At 37.1% G+C, this 25,363-nt stretch overlaps 1 protein-coding gene across 1 annotated transcript in view; it reads right to left on the reverse strand.

The window, feature by feature from the left end:
• LOC149280533 (cyclin-dependent kinase 14) overlaps positions 1-25,363 on the reverse strand; it is a 168,239-nt gene that overhangs the window by 36,060 nt on the left and 106,816 nt on the right. The window contains exons 9-10 of the mRNA XM_089500382.1: positions 16,346-16,466; positions 9,544-9,637 (exon numbers count right to left, since the gene is read on the reverse strand). Coding sequence (XP_089356508.1) covers positions 9,544-9,637; positions 16,346-16,466 — 215 coding nt within the window. The remainder of the gene's footprint in view (positions 1-9,543; positions 9,638-16,345; positions 16,467-25,363) is intronic.

Consider the following 25,363-nt stretch of genomic DNA (forward strand, 5'->3'; position numbering starts at 1 on the left):
ACCTGGGAGGCCAAAGATATCTCATTGGTTTGATGACCTTCTTAGAGCTTTAAATTAGGATTTTAACTAACAATTTTAAAATTATACTTGCATGCTTGAGGTTCACACCTCCCAAACATGACCTTTCATCCACCAGCATATATCACCTGCTGTCTTTATGGGACACTCATCAGGACAGGTTGCGCACATCTATCATTTCAAAGATGGCCTTTAGAGTCCTAAGACAGGACATGACATTAGGATGCGTTGGCACCGGCACAACTGATTGTCAGGGTCTCTGTTATTTTGGCAGATAAAAATGACTTTAGAGAAAGCTGCATCCGCAGGAGTCTATTATGAAAATTTTCAATGTTCCGTGCATAAAAGACATTATGGTTGCTAGAGTCCATCACCGACAAAGGTCAGGCTTTAGCAATTGTGAGATTATATTCTTTAGTCAGGACTTCAGATATTGGCTGCAACGTTTAAAAATTCTCTTCTCTATGGTAAATACTAAATACATTGGATGAACTTTAAGCTAATTATTATATTGTATATATCTAAGCAACACCAGGACCAATTATAGACATAGAACTGTATTTCTGGAAACTCTGGTTCACTGATAAAACCACAAACCACACCAACTGCTAGGAATTATAATAAGTATTAATAAAAATCATTATTATACTGTAAAACTACAGGTTTCTAGGTTCTGTAACATGATATCTGCAACAAATACACAAACAGCACCCTTGGGAACATTTTGGATCCACTAGAACCATAATGTAAGAAACAACTTCTAATGTTTTGCTTCAGTATGCACCATTTTTTGTGCATCTTATACTTTTTTTATTGTTCTCATAATGATAAGTGTGCCCAGACCCCAACACGTACTGTAAAACACAAAATTCCAAACATATAGATCTTTTTTTATTTCCCTCTCTCCTTTTGTCAGAAACTGTGTTTTACCCAGCTGTCAGCGCAATCATACGATAAACCAATATAAAACTCACTGGGATTATAGAGACACGTTTAATGCTTGTCTACAAATGTTTTGTTCTTTTAAATGCCTTATAATTCACAGCTCATTATTGTCTGATTGTCTAGAGATGGATAAAACATTTCTTACCCATCAACCTCACCCTCTATTTTCCTGCTCAATCAGCAGCTGGAAATCTAGATTGTCTAATTGTCCATGAATGAGTCTAGACATGTTTGGGAAATGCTGATATACCCCTTCTAAAAGGCTTTCAGGTTGATAATACATTGGTGGTTTGCCTGTGAGAGCATCTCCTTATAGACAGACACTCCCTAAATTTTGTACATATTAATGATTTTACCCAAATTAGTTCACACAAATTCAGACCCTCATAAAAGCAAAACATTCTTACATTACATCTGAATCTCTGACCCTCTAGGACTAGAATATAATGGATATAGTTTACAGCTTAAACTGTACACAGTTTATACCCATACACATATCATTTATGAAACTAGTACATTTGACTTGGCTATACACTGAGCATTAATTGCAAAGCTCACGATTATGTAATTTATGTAAAGGTGCAGTTCTTAAATTCCAGGAGCTGTGATTCATATTTCCAATTTACAGATCTTGGTCGCAGATTATATAAGGAGGCAGACATAACAGTGGAAGGTACAGCGGTCACGCAGAGGAATGCTGCCGACGTCCACCCGAAAGCAGTGAGCGTTTTGAAGTTTTTCATAGAGTAGCTGGTATGCAGCCTAGAACTGGCTTGGATTCCGTTCAAACCAAAAACCTTCTCTGGGTCACATTTTTTCTTGTTATTTTCTTCTAAAAGTTTGAGAGGCATGAAAGGGTTTGTGGGTTTGCTTGTTAAAATGCTAGAATCAACACAACCGCTGGAACCTGGCACAGACTACTAAAACCCAAAAGGATCAGCTCAGCAATCTGTAATGGTGCATAAACAGCAGCTAAACTACAACAGGCAAGAAAGTCCTTTAATTCTGAATTAGATGCGTTAACTTTGCCTGAACTTGCCCCCTTGTCCTGCTAATTTATATCCATCTGTCTTTCAGCCATAAACACCCGCTGATATCTCAGTCATTGGCTAAAAATTTAAAACCAATGTATCCTCAAACACCTGTGCACACAGTTGAAAAGTCTACCATATATAGTGCCCAAAGCTATGGTTTATAGCCAGTGGAGTATTCTGACCTAGTCTGACTAGGTCTAGGGAGACAATTGCAGGGGGGTAACAGCACCTATGCCGCGTAACAACGAGCCAATGGGCTGATTAGAAGGGAGATTACTGATCTAAGTAACCAGTCCTTTAATACATAGTCACCTGGCGTTGCACGTTATATCCAGATGCCCAGCACTAAGGACAGCAGCGCGGAGTAGGCATCTGCTGGTGCTTCCCTAGGTTAGGCCTAATGCAGTGCTAAAGATATATACATCACTGGGTATGGCTAATATGATCAAAAACAAAGGAGTACTTACTATACCATCTCTATGTAGGTATTATGTAGTATCTTTAAACCTTATGGTGGCTACATGTTACTCTTACGCCCTCTGTGGCCACATGAGGAAGTGCAGCATGAAAAAGCAGCTTAAATAAAGCTCCCTACATAATGGTGAATTCTGCACTCGTATAGCTATACTCAGGTTATATATTTAGATGTTTCCGTATTTAAATTTTGTATTACTTCTGAATGTAAATAAGGAACTAGATATCATTTGGTAAATGTAATTTATTTCAAATATAGTATTCTTTAAATTATCTAAATAAGGAAAATATCATGTGGTTGTATTAGTTAATTCTGGCATTTTGATACATTTTCATTTAAAAACGTAACACTCAAGAAATAAATAAAAAGGGAAACAAAAAATCAATGTTCTTGATCAATGCCTGAGCCAGAATTTATTGCGCAAAAGTAAATGTCTAAGATCAGGATACAAAAAAGTAGCAAATAACATGAAGACCGAGATTAACATTTTGACCAACAGTTTGCAATTGAGTTTAAACCCCACTGACAGTCAGCAGCACCTCTGTGTAATTTTCTTAAGTCGGCTGCATTTATATAAGCTGGTGTCACAGAAAATTACTAGTCATTTTTGTCAATTGAGTAAAGCTGCAATCTTAGTAAATATGTAAAGCAGTGTTTAGGTATTTATTTCTGTTCCAGTTAACTACCATGGCAATTTATTACATTTCATCACCCAAAAATCTCTTGTTCTGTATCATTAAACTCTTTTTCAAATAACTACAGTCAAGGAACCAACTGTTACTCCATCTGCTAGCTAATAGATAGAACGATCCAATGTTCTATGCCCTCGTGGTAGCTGGTAGCTTAATTAAAAGTACAGTAATTATCAGTATGTTTTATTATAAGGAAGCTTTACTTTACAGAGAGAGTGGTAAATAAATGGAACACCGTCCCATCAGAAGTGGTAGAGGCTTAGACAGCAAAGAAATGTGAACATGCATGGGACAGGCATAACGCTATTCTGAATCTAATACAAGACCAAGGGCTGATTAAGGTGAGAGTCTTTGCATCAGGAAAAGCGGCCAGACTAGACGGGCCAAATGGTTATATGGTGTATCCTCACTTACTAAAAAGAAACGCATAAAGAGCGAGCCTTTACGTAAAGTACCTGTTTTATGCAGCATTGGCTTTTTTGTTAAATCACGTTTTCTATTGGCTGCCTTTCACCTGCCAAGTACCAGCATAGGGTCTTGGATCTCTATCTTTTGTGTCCTCTCCAGGCAAGCTAGAACCCTTCCATCCCCCATACATGCCACTGGCTTGCATAGGCTGCAGAACATATTAATCCATCATCAGAAACCCACTAGAACATATCCATCTTGCAATTTTTTTTTTATTTTGTATTCTTTTTTACAGGAAAAACAAGAAATCATTGTGTCGACGTAGATGATGACATATGTGTGTTACAGTAAAACGAGTAATTTGTGTGTTTGATGCATTCAAATTTAGGAAAATTAGGTAAAGCCCAAAGAGAAAAGACGAGAAATCAGCAAAGTGTGAGAGAGGAGGAAGCACTGTATTTATATATTGTTCCATTGCTATAAACCTTTTGTAGTGACTTTCGTCTTCAGGAAATATTAAATACATAATTCAAAATAAACGCACACTCAAAATGTAACAAATGTTGACATCACTTCTAGATGGGGTAATTTACCCAACTATAGGGTACTGCTCTGTTTTGTGTCTAAACGCAGAGAGACCGGTAGAGGCAAGAAACATGCGACTCGTGTTAAACACAGATGCATAAACAGATGTTCTGGGCCCTGAACACATCTATCATTCCAACGAAATGTATTAAGCCACTTTTATTACATAACATATTGTATGGCGCATCCTTGAGAGTGCTACTGTACATTTCTTTTCAGACTCAACTTTCATGCTATTTTGTCATTGGCTAAAATTATAAGGGACGTATTATATTTATATATATATATATATATATATATATATACACACATACATATACATATATATATATACACACACACAGCAGAAAGCAGTTTGTTGCATGAAGGGGCTGCATTTCTATAAATGGAGATTTGGTGAGAATTAATGGAAGGAAGAGAGAGGAGTAACTGAGGCACCTAAATCCACAGAAGAACTGGATTAGTTCTCCAAGATGTTTGTAACGTCCAGCCGGCAGAGTTCCTTAAAATACTGTGTGCGAGTATCTAGGAGAACTGATGCTGTTTTCAAGGCAAAGGCGATCGCACCAAATATTGATTTAATTCAGATTTTTCTAAATACACCATTAACGCATTTTTGAAAGCATTTTTACTTTACAGCATTTTCTACACCTGTCTAAATCTTTTGCAAAGTACAATTATATATAAAAAAATACATATATATATACACACACACACACCGTATTTGCCCGATTATAAGACGAGGTTTTATAAACGGTGTCGTCTTATAATCAGACCTCAAATAGGTCTGACTATGAGACGACTAAGATCCAGATCACCCGCAGCTGCAGGGGACCTGGATTTACCTGTCCCCCCCCCCCCCCCCCGCCGCACTTACCAGAACTTCTGAGTCCCCGGTGTGTAGCCGGGGCAGCGTGTAGATGTCTACGCGATTCGCGTAGACAACTTCCGCTGCAGCAGGAAGGAGGCGTGGCTAGCAGCAGGGGTTGTCTGCATCCATCGCGCAGACCTTCCCCGGCTGTCAGAGATCAGAGTTCCCCGCACCGGTGCGGGGAACTCTGATCTCTGACAGTCAGGGAAGGTCTGCACGATGGACGCAGACAACCCCTGCTGCTAGCCACGCCTCCTTCCGGCTGCAGCGTAAGTGCGTGGGATCTACACGCTGCCCCGGCTACATGACAGGGAAGTCAGAAGTGGGCTAAGTGGGGGGGGGCGGGGTAGTGTTAAATGGGGGGCATAAGGCATTTCTGGAGGCAGAGTGCTCTGTGAAATGCCTTTTAACCCCCTTAATGCCACTCTGCCTCCAGAAATGCCTTTTTAACCCTCTATACGCCACTCTGCCTCCTGAATGCCTTAAACCTCCCTATATGCCACTCTTCCCCATAATATGCCTTTTAACCCTCTAAATGCCAGAGTGGCATATAGGGGGTCAAAAGGCATATCATGGGGCACAGTGGCATATAGGGTTAAAAGGCATATCATGGGGTACAGTGGCATTTAGAGGGTTAAAAGGCATATCATGGGGCACAGTGGCATATAGGGGGTATAAGGCATTTCTGGGGCAGATGTGCATAACTGGGGGGCAGGTTGGAAAATAGAAGGAAATAAAACCAAAATATTTTTCTCAATCATAGCTTTTATTAAAAAAAAAAATAGTTTAAATGAATTAACATTTACTGGTAAAACTGGTCGTCTTATATTCAGGCTTTTTCTTTTTTTCCTAAATTAATATTCAGATTGGGGGGGGGGGTCGTCTTATAATCGAGCAACTACGGTATATATATTTATATATACACATACATACATATATATATATACACATACATACATATATATATACATACATATATATATATATACATACATACATATATATATACACATACATACATACATATACACACACACACACACAAACATACACTTTTTCCCATATGGAGTAGCATCAGTATTGTTTAATATGCAGTTCCCTTTTTCCTAAGTCTACGCTATATGGGAACGATGGTTATTATGTAGTAATTACACTACTTTGATGTTTTTGACCTTTAGTCAGTTTGTGGAGATGCTCTCAGTTTATTTATTCAAATGCCTACAGGTATAACTTAGGATTTGGGCTTCCTCCTGATGTAGAGTATCAGAATGGTCGCCCATGATCATATTGTTCTAATAAATCCAACTAGAACTGGGGTGGATTAAAATAGTCTGTGAGGCTAGCATGAATAGGAACAAAAGGTTTACATTATTTAACGTTATTACAGAGGGGAATAAGGTAACATTACCAGCATTTGATTGGTGTGTTACTCAAAGCAATTGATACGATTAATGAGAATTGTAGTCTGAAATTAATCACAGGTTTACCTAGTTCTGTTATAGCCACCAGTCTTATAAATATAAATCTATATCTAATAAATATAAAGATTACCAACAATCCTCCCTTATAGCCTAAACACAAACACAGCCTTTAATTGGTATGATATGGAAGTACAGTCTACTCCATCCTTTTTTCATCTTTTAAATTTGCTCAGGCCATAAATAATTAGGTGTGTAGATTCCACTAAATTGTCAGTCCCCAAATTGGTTTTTCAGCAAAATTCAATTTCATCTGAATTATATTTGTCTATTTTTCTCCTGTATGGAAAAAATGAGTTTAACCAACAAACTAAATTGTTACATAAAAGATGTCAGAAAAATACCATGTAATTACTTTCAAACGATGCATTCTCACACAATTAGAAAAAACTATACTGTTATAATATCGTAACACCGCACCCTTATTGAGCGAGCCCATATATAATTCACAATCAATGGTGAGGACATCACAAACGACAGGTATGATTTCGAGGGACTGGATTCTTTATGAGAAATCATAATTCTATTAATATGAACCCTAATTGTTACCTTTCTGTATAACCCAAAATTGTTGGACACAGGCATATGCTTCTCGGGCATGTATTGTCAATGTCAAGAGTCATTTAAATCCTGGATTTAGTTAAATTTATTCATATGAGAAGAATAACGAACCAATCCCTTAAAAGCAATTGTAATAAATGGAAATTAAGAAAACTATTGATGATTGATAAATTGTTAAAACCAAACAGTAAGATAATTTACAAAAGAATATAATTTTTTTGGTACTTACCTTGGAATTGTAGATTATAGCTCCCCGCAATGTTCGCAATTAAGGAAAGCACTCGCATTGAAATGGGGCATGTGGGGGTCTCAGACCCCGGGGAACTCTTGTGGGAGTGAGCGCTAGGCAAAGGGCCGGGGGGCCAGGGTAAGAGAGCAAATGTATAGAGAAGATTCTATTGAATCCCTCTATGTATTTGCATGAAAAAAATGAATCACATGTATAAGGGAACACCCAGCTATCATATGCCTTCAAATACATATGATGGATGGAGTGTGCCTCGAAGAACATTTGACATTTGAAAGCAATTGGGACATAAATCTATAACAAAAATATAGAGAATAATCAGATCTGAAGACATTACATGTCTTGGATTACATTTTACTTTGTGAGCTACCAGAAAAAATATAATTCAATGTTTATGACTGTTGAGATATGGAAAAAAGCCCAACGTGCATTGATCCTACACATATAAATGAGCCACTATACATTTAAAACTTTCCAACTAGGCAAGCATTTGGGCATTAAAAGCATCCACTTTAATATTTTTAATAGCAGTGTTATTTACAACAGTAGTCTACTATAAAATAAAATTAAAATAGTGTATAATAGTGTAGATATCTGAGATGTAGCCAAATATATAGCTGCGGGAATATTTGTGCTGAAGGGAAGATGTGAATCGGCTAAAATCATCTACAAAGGCATATAGCAAAAAATAATTGAACCGTCAGAAGGACGTCTTCTACTTGTAACCTGTCATATGGTTACTCAGCATGATGTTCTGCAATATTTCGGATGTTCCGCGCGTCTGGCTGTTGTTGGAGAGTAAATGGCGCATGTGACATAAAGCACCGATATAACCTAATTTTCACCGGTCAGATGGAACGGAGAATGAAGGATGAGATGTGTTTGGTCCATCCACAGAAAGTAAATCATTTTGGTGCGGGACAGAAAACTAATGCGGCTTTTTATTTTTAAGATGAAAGTCTGAGTAAAGTTACAATATTCAGAAGCTACCTAAAGCAAAGGTTTTACCAACTCTTGTGAAAAATGATTGAAATAATAAAAAATACTAAATAAAATAATAAAAGATTTAGTGGCATCACGTGAACTACACCAAGCATACATTTGGAGTGCGACTGTTAGTTTTTAGTGAAACCAAAATTGTTTATGAATATTGATATATTCATAATAATATTCCACAATTGATTAATAACAGTACCGTGATATAAAAACAATCTGCACTTATGAAAATGAGCTTGCACTTAATCCAGCCAGTTGATAGCGTGGGATGCCGGGAATATTTAAGTGTTACTATTTACTTTTAGAACTGAATGAGAAATCGTCATATAGTGGTTCTTTTTCCAAAAGCTCTAGTGCTTGAAACCACTATGGGGTTATGCGGCACTACACTTCAAAGTATAAGGCCTCTTAAATGTACACGACACGTTTTTTACATCACAACCGGCATCATGTGAGAATATCATCACACAACGGGTTACTAACACAAGGAATCTTTAGCTGATAAAAAACAAGCTGGCATATTGGCAGCCTGTATCGGGAGGTTGCTCCAGGAAGAAGGGCTCTGCTGGCCCTGTACAAGCGTGAGGAAACTCAGAAATGTCGCCGTTTTCACTATACATTGTACAGGGCCCCTAACGCACTTCCTGCAGCAGAAGCTCACTGGAGTTGTATAGTGCAGGGGCGTCCAACCTGCGGCCCTCCAGCTGCTGCAGGACTACATCTCCCATCCTCCTCAGCCAGCACCTTAGCTGAAAGAGCATTATGTGAGATGTAGTCCTGCAGCAGCTGGAGGGCCGCAGGTTGGACGCCCCTGGTATAGTGAAAGCGAAGAAGCTGAAACGCTTCTGACAGCACTCCCTTTAGTGAACAAAAAGCCTGATGGGCTTTGGTTGTTAAGGTGATAGTGTGGGGTCCAGCTTGCACTTAGACCCCCCTATTATTTCTTCGATTACTCTATAGTGCAGTAGTATATTAACCGACATACATGTTGAATTGATACCCCTGGCTGAACACGGCCCGGTTGTAACGAAACCAACAAATTGTTTGATAACCAGTGAAATTTCCCAGAGTATATGTTTGCTATAGAACAAAAATATAATATGATAGCCCAATACAAATTATTTATTGATTTATGTAGCGCAAGCATATTCCACAGCGCTGTACAAACGCACAATGATCACCAATCACATGGCGTACTCATGACAACATGCCATAGAAAAAAAATGTACTTACCAAAAATATTCGTTCCAGTTGGTCTTGAATATCTTTCATTCCTGGAAAAGCTGCAACTCCTTGGATCATCTCTACAAATATGCACCCCACACCCCTGCCAAAGAAAACGCAAACTAGTGTTATACATTACTTATGGCTTATATACTAATCGGCATACCCCACATCAGATTCATCAAACCCAGCCCAATACATCAGGCTAATGCAGTTTAATATCACATATAATCTATGATATCAAAATCATGATGTCACTGATAACCCATCACATGTAGTGGTCCGGCAAAGGTACACAAAGAGGGGCCTCACAATAAAATGTAAATATATATTTTAAAATGTAATAATCATGAAACTTCTGCAAATGACAAAAAAACATTTTGTTTGTATCTAAAAAGATTTTTAGGCTAGCATTTGGCATTCAATCTCCCAAAGAGTTTGCTGCAGCTGCGCTACAGAATATAGAACGTCCTGACAAGCTCGTAATCCAGAGAGTTTGTTCTGGATTTAAGTATCACAAACAGAAGCGAGCCATTACATCTCCCTAAAAGCAAGCAGACCTGACGTACTGAACACGGCAAAGGCATTCACATGCCCCCTTTCTCAGTTGGAAACCTTGGCACAAATCCACGGTATCAGGACACCAATATATGACAATATTAATCGGTTCTAAAAAACGCACCGGCCTGTTCTAGTTTAGAAAGGCAGGTTCTCAGGGGTGACAGCCCCTCTGCCACATAATGAGGGGCAGACTGCCATTAAATTACCAATTTTGAGTCAAGATCGTTTTTTCTTTTCCTTTTTGAGGTGCGCTCGGAAGTCATCTTATTGTGGGATTTTTCTTTTCTAGATCAAGGTGGCACTGGATGGACCTGATGTCTTCTTTCAAGCTAAATCACTATGTTCCTACATAATACATAGCTGCTCCATGGGCCGGTTGGGGAGAGATCTGGTACAATAACCTTACCCAGTGCAGCACATCCTTAGGAGGCAGAGCACCAGGGTTTGATATCATATTCCGGGGCGCAAATATTGAGGATGACGACGGTGGAGGTGAAACCAGGAAACCGTAAACAATCTCAATATGTATAGTTTGGAGAAAAGAAGGGGAAAGAAAAAATTAGAAAACAAGAGGTCATAATCTGAAACTAGAGGGTCAGAGGCTTAAATGTAATGTAAGGAAGTTTTACTTTACTGAGAGGGTGGTAGATAAGTGGAACTGCCTCTCGGCAGAAGTCATAGAGGCTAATACCGTAAAGGGAATTTAAGCCGGTTCAGTACAGCTTTTTGCCTTTCCCAAGACGAGACCAAGGACTGATTAAGATCTCAATATTTACACCAGGAAAACAGACATACTAAATGGGCTGCCATATAATATTTCTGTTACATGGATGGCTGGGGCACTAACTTGCATGAGTCCAAGGGCCACGTTTAGCCAGAACGCACTATTGTTTTTCTTAGAACAGCTTGGCACAATAATTCCACCTAGTGACATTATTTAGATAGAATTCTTACGTAGAAATACAAAGAACTGGGACCATCCTGACGTGTATTTTATTTTGCCAGTCCTTCTCTGTTCGTTGGGTGGCTTTTGTCACTTTTTGCTCTCTGAAAACACAGTTTAGAAATAGACTATGTTCCCCTTTGTTTAATAAATGTTAGAAAAATAGCTCACCAATCAATCCCTAAAACTGAAGTAAATTGGAAAAGCAGGTGATTAGAAATGATGTTTCATCTGTCCTGGCTGATTACTGACAGGGCCAGATTGATTAAAGTGCCACTCATCATTTACCTTTCTTGGCGCTTCATTACCCGGCAAGAAACCACAATGAATCTTAGTCAAAGGTTTATAGAACCAAGCATGACACACAGTTAAGTTAAGAAAAGAAGTTCTGGAACTTTCATTAAAAAAAATGGAATTGAATTTTACTAGTTTATTTTCTTTCACAAAAGCATTTGCTAGAAGAAATGTACAGCTTGATCAAGCCATTGTTTCGCACACACATTCAAATATCGAAATGCTAAATTTGAGGGGAAAAAATTCCCTCCCTAATACGATGGGGATAAATAATAAATTAAGCTTGGAAACGTGATTTATTATGTTTGGAAACAACAAATATTTTTTCCCATGAGCTTAAAATAATATTTTTTTATGGTGTGTTTATTCTTGTTTTACCAATCTCTTAAGAATTTAGTTGGAATAATAAAAACAATAGAAGCAGATTAATCATTATTTGACATTAATAATCTAAATATATGTAAACTGGCTTATAATGGGTACAGTAAAAAAGTGGAAGGACAGATAGCGAAGAAATGACTGTAAATGACTGTAGTTTGTGCCATTTACATAGAGATTGTTGGCTAAGGATGTTTTTAAAGTGGTCCATCTTTTAAAGAAGTATGAAGACAAGGTACTTTATTCATTTATGGTTTGCTTATTTCGGTTTGTTTGACGACATCTATTTTTTAATAACTAGAGCTTCATACGTATACAATTAGCACACCTGGGAATTTTCCAAGTTTGACTCAGAGGCTCTGGGTGAAGCGCTGCTTCCCTGGGACTCTGGATTCACTTTTTCTATCTCCTGATGGAAGATTGGCATTTTACCACTCGTACTCCCTGCCCTCTTCCCACCAGCTCCCCATTCACTAAAGGCTTTTTGGGTCCCACTCCTTTACCAAGACACTCCCCCGGAAGAGATCTGAATATACTACCCTATCCTAAGTCGGCAACAGAGTCAATAAAACACACACACACATATATATATATATATATGGATAAGGACATATAATTTCTTCCCGCGGAAGACAGAGGTCATTCCGTCTCCTAGGACTGCGAGTAATAATTTTATTCAGCTGTAAACTTAAGAGGACCCATAATCCGAAGCAGCTGCAAAACTAAAGGTTGTCTATTGCATACTAAACCACATGCAAAAAAGGTTGAAAACATTTGGAATCCCCCCCCCCAAAAAAAAATACCCTTTTCTGTCAACGGTAAAAGGGATACCTGGAAAAACATAATATTCAGGGATATAATCTTTAATTATGGGGAAACAGCTTATTGATCCAAGGAGAAATCTGACTGCCATTTTGGGGTCAAGAAGGAATTTTTTTCCCTGGTTAGTGCAAAACTGGAAAGGGTTTTTTTGCCTTCTTTTGGATCAACAGCATCACATTAACAGATATAGGAAAGGCTGAACTTGATGGACGCATGTCTTTTTTCAGCCTATATAACTATGTAATTTATGTAACTATGAATACATAGTAGCACTTAATAGAAAACAGTCAATAAAAAGGACAATTTCTGCACCATATGCATCACCATGTATAATGAAATGCATGAACAAAAAGAAAAACAAGAGGCACACTAGTTATAATTCAGGAGATCACAGATTCATACTGGGTTACTGTATTTTGGTAGGATGATTGACATAAAAATATTCTGGCCAGGACAGATTAGCGGCTGCATCCTATACTTTTCTTTATTATGTCTAGGGAGGTGGGGGAGGACTGAGACATTAAGAGATGGAGCTATTGCGTGACACATGCAGCAGCTGGCGTGCAGATGAGATGTTTATTTTTCATCCCATAACTGACACTTGTGGTTAACTTTCAAGCAGATCATCTTTCCTGACACTTAGTCTTAAAGAAAGCCATTCATTTTTGGATTAAAACAATGGCTTTTTCTTCAAAAGCGTAGCTTATTATATGTGATGAGTTTATATAGCAGACCAGCATCCACAGAAAGATGACCCCACCAAAAAAGAACCCCATTACACTGACAGTATGCCTCATACTATTAACAGGCATATTAATATACATATACTAGGGAACATTCATTCACATTGACAAATCTACATTTATCATCATACACATGCATACAGAAACACACTCTTCATCGCCAGCATGCCCCCTCTGCAATGGTATTAGGGGTGGTTCATAATTCAGTGATTATGTGGTCCCCCACTTTGAAAATGAGGACTAACAGGGCACCAGGCTGCTCATTATGTATTATGTATATTATGTATTCCAACTGCTTTAAAATGTTTTTTGTCAAAGAGGTGTTACTAGCCTGGACATCTATTCCAATCTCAGTAAATGTGTCTTCCATCGCTATAAAGGACAAAAAGCCCTGTTCTTGTTTCATAGCTTGATCCCGAGGTTCTGATTAAAATAGCCAATTCAGTTCTCACAATGAACACAAAGGAAAAGCTACTTCTCTCGCCTGAATTCCAGAAAGCAGTGCAATGGTTTCATTGCTCTTAATTACACTAACCCAAACCACAATGAAAAAAAATAAATAAAAAAAATAAATAAATATATATATATATATATATATATATATATATATACACACATACACACACACACATATATATGTAACTACACAGATATTAAACTGTAAGAAAAATTAAAAAGCAAAATGCCAAGGTGCTTTAATAAGGAGGTAACAGATATAGTTTAAAGAAAATGCCTTATATGGTAGAATCAACTTATAGAACGCCGTAAATATCTGTTTAAACAAAAAAATTTAATTCTACAAATTTATGTAGGTTATAAAAAACAATTCTCATGCTATGATCCCTTTTGCCATATGTATTTTTGTAGTTTGCCATCAATTCCTAGTTACAAACTGCCCAAATTAATATATGTACGTCTACATTACAATTCTTCTACTGGCAGGTATTGTTTTTAGCAACAGCCAGAGGAATATAATAGTGTGATTGGGTCATTAGTTTTCAGTTACAATCCTAATTGCCTGCAAAAGCCAATGAAGTGTAAAAATAACCCACAGCCTGCGACACCTGCTTCCAGAACAAATCTGAGCTCTCATGGCGCAGCTGGGTCTGGATTTTGTAGAAGGACACATTCTATTTTGTCTTCCAGCGGAACCTTTACCAAAACCTCATTATTCACAGAATTGGACAATTCCCCGTGAACCAGTTTGTATAAAAACCTAGGAGTTCTGAATGCCAAGAAATTTCATTGATATGGACACTCATACATGTCGTGGTGGTGTAGATGAAATTAAAAGGTACATGTTTAATTCTAAAGATCGATTTCACCTGTATGCACACTAACAAGAACTAAAAGCTATGACATCATACCTTAGGGCAAACATGCAACTCCTAAAGCTCACTTTAACACTCCCAGGTTTGCTACCCGCTCACAGGTTAAAATGCCTAAACGTAGAATTGCGAAAACACTTGCTAAACTGTTGCAAATGTTTTAAGTAAAGGAATAAATATTTCAGTTTATGGGTAGAAAGAAGAATTTTCTAAGAATATGTATTCTATTCTGTATTGGCTCACTGGTTCAAAACAATGCTTCTTTTTTTGCAGATGAGTGTCCTTCATCAAGATATAATAATCAGTGAAATGCGGTATCTGAATTCAAAAATGTTTCTAACCCTGTCCTGAAGGCATGCATTTTATCCGTCATCACGTCTTTGCTTGATAGCAAATTCCACAACCTGGCTTACCTTTATGTATGAATTCCTCTTCAGGTTATAAACCAGTCTCTATTTTGCTGTCAAATCCCTCATTTCACCAAGTGAGCCTTATATTAATTTTGGATGCACTTGTGTACAATAATGACATCAACACTTACCAGTCATACACATGAAATATTAAAGAGGTGAATAGAAGGGGTTCCAAGTTTATTGCAATATGGACTTACAATAAATATACCATATTTGTTGTAGAGAACCTATTCTTAGTGTCATATTTAATTTAACAAATCATCTTTTCTTGGAAACTACTGCAGAGATTATGTTGATTATACATGGCTGGTAATAGTGCCACTGCCAGAAGTACATTTAGTACAGAACTTTACTTTATCAAGCAATATTTGTTTTCTGTTTGAAACAGTTATATAAAATATATCATATGGTATCTAATTATCATAGCGGGTCATAACACTGAGATCATTGGGTTATAAGAAAACAATAAAATAATGTGCTATGGATCTGAATTAAGAAATTTTTCCTAACTCAGCTACTGTACATTTATCCTTCACCATGAGCAAATACATATTTGTTTTTATAATGTCTATATTAACATGATGATATTTTACTTGATCTCTCTTTTTTTGCAACCTCTCATATTTAAACATCAAGACACTTTGGTATCTATCATTCTGGGTTGACCATGTTTTTCAGAATGTTGCTGTACTTCTTGCTTATCTCAGAGAACATGACTTATATTGTTATTTAGCTCTCAGAACTGTGTTTATAAATAGTATGAATCTCTGCTGAAAATCGTAATTACATTCATACACCTTACAATGGGAGAAGTCATCACAACTCTCGTTGCAGCTTCCTAAACCAGATGATGACAACTTTCTTACTTACATGCACCTAAGCTAGATGTGAAATGGGCTGTTATGTACACAACAGCAGTTATTAATCACAAAGCAAGCTACAGCACTGGTCAGCCCTTTAGGAACATGACTTGCCTAACATGTTTCATACGTGAAGCATGACATCATAAACCACCAAAAGTTTCAATGCTACAAATTGTTACTAACATAACATCACAAGAGTGCAATATTTCACAATCATTCTTCTAATTCACATAAACCAGTATTTCAGTTAAGCTCCATCTGAGCCAAGTCCAAGTCAGCTAATAAAGTATTGTTTACACAGAATTTACTCAGCCAAGAGAATAGCTACACTACCGGTATAAATATCTAAGTACAGGGAAGTAATGCTCCACCATTAATCACCACCTATTTGTCCAACCGTTTTCATTGAAAGCGCCATCTATCATATACACAGATGTACACGCGGGTTCAATGTCACCACTCTTACCACATGTCAAGGCAGGTGGAGTATTCTGTGGAGCCCAGAAGAACATCTGGTGGCCTGTACCACAGGGTCACAACTTCATTGGAGTACGTGTGGCTGGGAACCGACTTGGCTCGAGCAAGGCCTAAAGGACAAACATATAAAAATACACATATTAAAAATGTTTAAAACCTGTAAATATCTGAAGTTAGAACTTTCAGAGGAAGGGAACAAGTCTTCATTATTATTATTCATTGATTCATAAAAATACAATGGGTTCATCTTCTAATATAAAGAAAGTAACAACTGCCCCCCCTCTTCCAAGATACACAAACTGAGAAAAATAATGCAGATGCTCGTGTATGTTTTATACAAGAGTATAAAGTGCTGCATAAAATTATTTGCCCTTCCTGATTTCTTCTATTTTTGCATATTTATGACATTTAAGTGATTCAGATCATCCAACTACATTTAATACAAGATAAAGACAACATGAGTAAACACAAAATGCAGCTTTTAAATGATCATTTCATTTACTGAAGGTAGAGTTAAAACCTTAATCACCTACATTGCCCTCTAAACTCAAAAACAGACAGTGCTTATCAATGTTTGCGATGACTGGCAATGAGCCTTGTACATCACTGGGGAGGAATTTAGGTCTACTCTTCTAGTCATAATTGTTCTAATTAGGTCATATTGGAGGGTTGCTGAGCATGAACTGCCTTTTTAAGATTATGTCCCAGCATCTCAATCGGATTCAAGACTAAGTAGGCCACCCCAAAACCATAATTTTGTTTCTTTCGAGGCATTTAGAGGTGGACTTGCGTGTGTGTGCTTCGGATCATTGTCCTGCATTGTCTTGAGCTTATCAAGATGTTTTTGATGCTTTTGTTTTCTTTTTAGTCCAACGAATGCTCTCTTATTGTGGAATCATGAACACTGACCTTAACCGTAGTAAGTTCTTTTTATGTTAGTCTGAGTTTTTTTGTGACCCCCTGGATGAGTTGTCGATGCATTCTTGGCCGCTTCTGGGAAGGTTTACCACTTGTTCCATGTTTTCTCCATTTGTAAACAATGACTCTGATCATGGTTCGCTGGAGTCCCGGAGCCTTAGAAATGGTGTTTAAGCCTTTCCAGAAGGATAGATGTCAATGTTATTGTTTCTCATCTGTTCTTAAAATTCTTTGGATCATGTGCTGCTTTTTAAACCTTTTAGGCTATTTCACTTTGCAAGACGGGTTCTATATAATCAATTACATTTGGTCAATTATTTAATTTAGTAACTACTACTTTCTAACTACGGTACTTTCACGTGATGCCAGGTATGGTTGAATAGCTCTTTTCTTTCTAAACATGACATCATCGTTTAAAAACTGCATTTATCTTTGTCTAATATTAAAATTTGATTCTTTGACAAATCAATGACAAATATGCAAAAAGAGAAGAAATCAGGAAGAGGGCAAATTCTTTTTCACAACACTGCACTAAATGTTTCATGTCTCTCCTTCGTATTCTGATGGGAGCCCATACATCATTGGGGCCCTTAAACAGGTGCCCAATGAGCAGTGTGACCTGTAGAAGAAAGGCTTTTTTTGCAAGAGACTTAGACATTTTATTATTTCCTGTTGATAAGTGTGCCCATTTAACACATGGCTTGAATGGATCATTTACAGATAAATAGGGAATATCCTATAATTCTATTTTAGTTCATTTATTTGTGTACAGGATCATTTATTTGGTGCACCTGCTTACAAGTGATTATGTATCAAGATATAAAAAACTATGCAAAAGTGGTTTCTTATCATCTGCAGTCAACAACTTCTTCAGCCGATAACGTTAAGTTGTCAAGGTGAAAGATAAAGCACCCTTTCAATCTTCATCTAACCTTTACAATCTTGTTTTCCCTTGAGTTTTTTTGAACTGAGAATTTGTTTTCCTTCCATCACTCTTAATTTGCATTTATTGAAAGGTATCTTTACAGACTGTTGATCTAAAAACTCTTTAATCAAAGGTCACTGCCGCCTGCATGACCTATTGGCTTCCCAGGTCTTCTCAGCTACCAGGCCTTGAAATTTAATCACCTCGCATGTTGGTTATTTTTCTTCTTAATTAGACTTTTGTAGATACGTTATGCTTGTTTTGTCTTAGGAAAATTATCTATGTCTGACCTATAAAAATATTTAATAAAACAAAACAAGAGACAATTTAAAGAAGAGTTTTCATACCATTCCATAAACTACCAGGTTATTGAATATCATCTAAGATTGTAGCTTCATTGTGGTTGGGCATTTTGCTCGATTTTATGGTTTAGACAAAAGGAAACTGAGCAGACGTCATGTATGAAAAATGTACATTAACACCCCTATTTATACTTTGGTGAAAAAGTATAATACACCATTAATTAACACAGCATGGAAGTTAGGTTTATGTCTACAATCCTAATGTGTTTCCATAGTTACACAACAGGAGAAGCCACACTGATTTTCAACAGAAAACTCCTGAGAACCATCTTCAAAGAGCTAGTCTAGTGAAGTGCTCCAATATGCTTGGCAACTTGATGATGCATAAAAAGATTGCTAGTGACCAAAAACATTGTCAATTGGAACTGCATGACTATTATAAGGCAGATGATTAACATGCCATTGTTTTTTTCTTCTTCTCAGATATCACATATTTATGCTGTCAATATTAGTAACTATGAAATGTATTCACATAATTTGTTATAATAAGTACAGGTTTTTATCTGTAGTATAGGTAGTTTTTAATCTTCTCCATTGCGTAGTGGAGATGACTGCATTATCCATACTAACCCTCGTATTTAGTACCAGTCCTCACCAAGGCCAGTTACGGTCATTGTGTTGCCACCACCTCATCCCATCAATTTAGTTACACCTTAGAAAAGCTTTGTAATGAGATGTGGTGTGCAGCCTACCAAATCATCATAATTGACATATTTCCCAGAGGCGTGCAGTATGATTTAGGAAATGTAACCTTTATGTTTGTTGTCTTTTAATCAGAGAACATTTGAAGAAAAAAAGGAAAAGAACGCCGATCTATTTCTGGAGACATGCTACATACTTATGGCATGTAGAAGCAATATTAGATTAAAATTTAATAATAATGCCTACCTTGTTCAACATTTTGTTCCTCGTTGTGTTGAACAAGTAATGGCACATTGCATTGGAAGTTTAGTTACAAAACTAGCTGCTGATTAGAGAAATTCTGTTTGTTGGCCGTGGCTACTGTCATTTAAAAGGCAATAAGTGCAGATGTTTCCCCCTTCTGTCAAATGAGCATGTAGCATCTGTGCAGCGTGACAAAGCCATTTCATGACAAGACTATGTTAAAGCCGTTCTTTCCCGTTTTTCTTTTCAAAAACATCTATAAGTTTAATTTATGCAAAACAAATGACATATTTTAAATAATATACCAACAGGAAATTAAGAGAGCATAATCTTGTAAGAAATATTTTCTTTCGCTATGGAAAAAAAAAAGCCTTCAACCTACCAGTGACCCTTCTTGTATCACATTACATTGCCCTACAATTAAGCTGTCCTCCAGATTGGCTTACAGCGTAGCAAGGAATTGACTCACACCGAGCAAATACAAACTGTAAATATGATTTAAAAACACCTATGTGAAGCATAAATACTGGTAATTCCATCACACTATATGGCCATAAATGTCTTAGTCCATCCCTATGTCAGAGCATCTCAATCTTGGTGAGTCCTGTCTAATCCTAACATGGTTGTATTGCTCGCCATGAAGACCGGGTAAAACAATTGTTCCTCATAAGGATTATGGAGGAAAGTGATATTTAGGCTTCCAGCTACTTTAGACATATCTTGAAGGCAGCAGGTGCTGTATTGTCAGTTTCCTTGGAGAGTATAAATCTGCCAATTTCAGTAAAACATCCTTGGAATAAAAACTTAAATCGTGTGCAGTGAATCTGAACATCCACTGATGGACCATATATAACTTTTATTAGTAACTCCCAGTTATCAGAGTGTTCTGTGGCGTGTCCATGGAAATAAATCAGTGATCCGCTCCTATGATTTAGTCCAACATGCAATCTTTAATTCTATGCTTATTGTTCTATTTTATAATGGAAATTAGAAATAAAGGAAATGGGTTTAAGGGGCACACATATACACACATTTTACATTTTCAGAGCATAAAATGTGCATAAATCATGAGTTACAATGGTCCAACTAATATTTGTAATCTGATATATCTATACCTGATTTGGTTGTATTTTTAGGAGATGTTTTGTCCCTTTTGACATTGATTTGCTGAATTAGTAATGTAGGATGTGGTAACAGCAATAAAGCATTCAATTTACTGCAGTGAAGGGAATCTTACAGTAACTATAATGCAACGATTAAACTGCATTTTAGCTTAAGGATTGTAGTCAATAAATTGATGTAGGGTTCACAAAAGGATTTTGTATTAAAAGTTATTAAAACTGCGGCTGCAGTGGCATTGAAGTACTGGGATCAGAAGCACATTAAGGATAGTAAGTAATTCAAGCCCATATGGCGTTCAGTGGACGGTAATAAAATTGCCAGCTGAAATAAACTTTCATTTATAAAATAAATAAAAAAAAAAAAAAATACTAGATTGTCAGTAAATATCTATAATCACACAAAATAGCATCAACATAAAAAAAAAGTGTCTCAATACAAAAAGTATATATATATATATATATATATATATATATATATATAAAAAAATAGTACACAAACATGTATACGAGTTTCTTATTATACAAAATTATAAGCTACTCCCAAGTGCAGCGAATGTAAAGAAGCTTCCTTTTCTTTTATGAAAACATATTTTTAAAATGTTTGTTTGTTATTTTGAAATTCAAGCATCCAAATTTCTTGTGAAATCTACATGTTTGTGTAAAACATTGTATGAAATGCACTGACTGTGTCTACATGCTGCAAAACTTGATATTTTTCTCTAACAAGAATCTGCATTTTTATTCCTTTACTCAGCATCATGCCAATTTGCGAAACATTTATATCCGTTAAATGCTTTTCAGACAATGAGGCAATCAGCTTCATGTGGATTGTAGCCCTCGCAAACCCAATTTAATCTTTCCGCCTTATGCAAGCACATGGGGCAGTTAATGGAAGATGCAGTAATTAAAATACTAAAACAACAAATTAATTGCAAACTGACATCAAGCGCATATTTCATATTCCACTCTCAAACAGAACATGACGTCTAGAGACCGTTCTTCCAGTTGTAAAAAATAATTATGTTTGAGGCTCATCGGTATTTCAGTTGGAATAAATTATACTAAAAAATAAAATAACTGTTATAAACGATGTTTCAATCATTAAAATATCATGATAAATCATTGTTTTCTTCACACTGTGTACCACGAACATTCTAATCAGACATTGACAATTACAGAATATCTTACAAAGAACCATGAGAGTAGAAGACTCCAAAACAAAAAGTCTGCATTGCAAAAAGTGATCAAAAATGTACCAGCACTTTTCTTATTATATATTATATTCTTAATATAAAACATTTACTAGCAATGCAACCCCGGGGTACACTTTTTCTTTTCATAATGACACTTGCCTTTATTACCTGGGACCTCTTATGATCTATTATTAAATAAAATGTGCAAGATTTGTTGAACTACAGCTTTCCGATGATATGTTATAATATGGTATGTGCTGATGCAAGAAATGATTGAATTGCTTTCGTAAAGAACAATAATTTTATATATTATTTTTTCCTAATAGCTTTTCTATAAATTTCTGTGCGAAGTTCTACTACTTCTAAGAACTTCGAACAAGGCTATTTTTATCGTATGCATTTTCTTTTACACTTAAGAATGGATACCTTCCAGGCATTATTTCATTTTAGTATATTGCAAATGATGCTTTGGTTTCGGATGTTATGAAACAAATTTCCTTTTTACCCATTCTGCGTAGGCAAAACTATAAAGGCTGCCCATTTTCCTACTTTCCCTGTAATATAATACTGTACAAACTTTTTGCAATATTGCACAGCTAAAAATAGCCATAATCAGGATGCCCTGACAGTGTGATGTAGATGCAGAATATAGGATATATATGAGATGCATAATGTGTATGAAGAGTGTATACATTATTCAGAGGCTTTACCTAGTGCTTGTTGCATATAAACGGTATACCGTATTTGCTCGATTATAAGACGAGGTTTTTTTCAGAGCAAATGCTCTGAAAAATACCCCTCGTCTTCTAATCGGGGTCGTCTTCTAATCAGACCTCAAATAGAGGTCTGATTAGGAGACTAAGATCCAGATCCCCCGCACCGCTGCAGGGGACCTGGATCCTCCTGTCTCCCCCCCACACACACACACTTACCGGTGCTTCCTGCTGTAGACAACGTCCGCTGCAGCCGGAAGGAGGTGTGGCTAGCAGCGGGGGTTGTCTGCGTCCGTCGCGTAGACCTTCCCCGACTGTCAGAGATCAGTGCCACACCGGTGCAGGGAACTCTGATCTCTGACAGCCGGGGAAGGTATCCGCGACGGACGCAGAAAAACCCCCGCTGCCAACTCCACCTCCTTCCGGCTGCAGCGGAAGGCGACGTCAACCCGCTGACCCGGCTGTAAGCACCGGTAAGAGAGGGCTGAGGGGAGAGAGGGGGGAGAGAGTGTGTGTGTGTGTGTGTTAGTTAAATGGGGGTATAGGGTGTGTGTGTGTTAAATGGGGGCATAGGGCATTTCTGGAGTGGCGTTAAGGGGGCATTTAATAGAGCACTCTGCCTCCTGAAATGCCTTATACCTCCCTATATGCCACTCTGCCCCATAATATGCCTTTTAACCCCCTAAATGCCAGAGTGGCATATAGGGGTATAAGGCATTTCTGGAGGCAGAGTGCTCTATACAATGCCTTTTAACTCCCTTAATGCCATTCTGCCTCCTGAAATGCCTTATACCTCCCTATATGCCACTCTGCCCCATAATATGCATTTTAACCCCCTAAATGCCAGAATGGGATATAGGGGTATAAGGCATTTCTGGAGGCAGAGTGGCACATAGGGGGTCAAAAGGCATACCATGGGGCACAGTGGCATATAGAGGGTTAAAAGGCATATCATGGGCCACAGTGCCATATTGGTGTGGCAAGCCTGGGGGCAGATGTGCGTAACTGGGGGACAGGTTGGAAAATACAAGAAATAAAAACAAAAAAATATTTTTCTCAATCATAGCTTTTATTAAAAAAAATAGTTTACATGAATTAACATTTACTGGTAAAACTTTTTTCCTTTGGGGTCGTCTTATATTCAGGCTTTTTCTTTTTTTCCTACGTTAATATTCAGATTTTGGGGGGTCGTCTTATAATCAGGGTCGTCTTATAATCGAGCAAATACGGTATTTGGAAGGCAATAGTTGTATCCTCTCAGCGCAGCTGTCCTTCCTGCTGGGGATATGGTGTCCAAATAGTTTTGTTTCTTTGGCATGGAAAGGGCTTTTTTATTTTGTATATTTATGTATTATTTGATACAAAAATTAATATCAAAAATATAGCAATGGAGGAAAAATGCATAAATCACACACCTGATATAGCTAAGAAAGAAACATACCCCAAAATACTTACATCCCACTAACAAAGCATACCCCCACTCCCTCCACTATTCCTAATTCCACAAGTTTTGCTTCATCCCTAGCCTCCTTCCTCACTCTGCTCACAGCTTGATTCGCCCCCCAACCATCACCCTTTATTTCCACTTGCATATCCCGGATTATACCGGTGCTGTACGCTATTCTCTGGAATTGCCTACATTATTCCGTCGGATTCTCTGGTACTTATTTCAACATCATTCCTTCACTAAAATCCAACCATTCCAGAGAACCACACAAGCTATAGTCCTAACAGCAGCTAAAATTAACGTCTCCACATAACCCACACTACAATCAACCCATCCTTACCCTAGTAGCCCCTATGACCTCTTAACATATTGTAAGCTCTCAAGAGATCCAGCACATTTTAAGGTTTGTTAATGTTATGGTCAATTTTGAATATTGTTAATGTTATTGTTCATTCTTACTCTCTCTCAATTGTAATAGCGCTATGAAATTTACACTCAATTAATAAAATAAAATATAAAATGTGATACTAAAGCTGATTGAGTCCAAGATTTAGCTCGAGCCTAGCAATGTCATTGCTGTAATATATATATATAAATATATATACAAACATTAATCTATACCTTTGATTATTAAATTACAGGTTACTGCCAATACAATTTAATTTCAAGAGCAACTGAGCAAGAAACACACAAGAAATTTATAAATTAAGGGTCAGGGGGTATCTACGTTTTATCTATTTTTCGTCATTCACACAAAGGCATAGATACAGTTGGCAAGAAAGTAATAATGAAATGTTATTGCATTGAACATTGAAGACACCTGGGAAATATCAACCAGCTTTTAGGAATAACAAAAGATAAAAGAAGGATCCAGTAAACTAGCGGCGTAGTCAAAGCATTCAGTTTGGGCGGTGTATACATCAGTAGAAGCTATCTATCTTGGAATCTTGTTTCATTGTCACATTTTTTCAAAAGCTACTCCTGTTTTGGGGGAACGTTGGATATAAACACATTAAACAATAGGGTGTCAAAATCCAACAGTGTTAGATACATATTCTCACATTTTATGATAATCGTGTCATTTGGCATTATAATATACATTTACATAAACAGAGATACATAATGGGTTGGATCTAAGCTAAATGATAAAGTATGTTTCCATAGAAAACAATGAAAGCAAATGTACGTTTCTGTACGTACCACAATATCAACATGAACCTTGGCAGAAGTTAACCCAATTTGTACAAGGGGTCTGTACAAATTGCATTCCCCACAAAAACTGACCATTGCTCCGAATTGTTTAACTATGAAACCCCTCTTATTAGTTAATGTACATTTCCAACATTTCCATTTATGTATTAGTTGACACATAACGCATAATCTCTAATCCCTTCCTCCCGGATCGGAGAGCTGGTCAACTTCTCTCCCTGCTTCACAGCGTGG

This window comes from Sceloporus occidentalis, unplaced genomic scaffold (assembly GCF_023333645.1).
Source record: "Sceloporus occidentalis isolate IW3139 unplaced genomic scaffold, rSceOcc1.0.p SCAF_154, whole genome shotgun sequence".
NCBI lineage: Eukaryota > Metazoa > Chordata > Lepidosauria > Squamata > Phrynosomatidae > Sceloporus > Sceloporus occidentalis.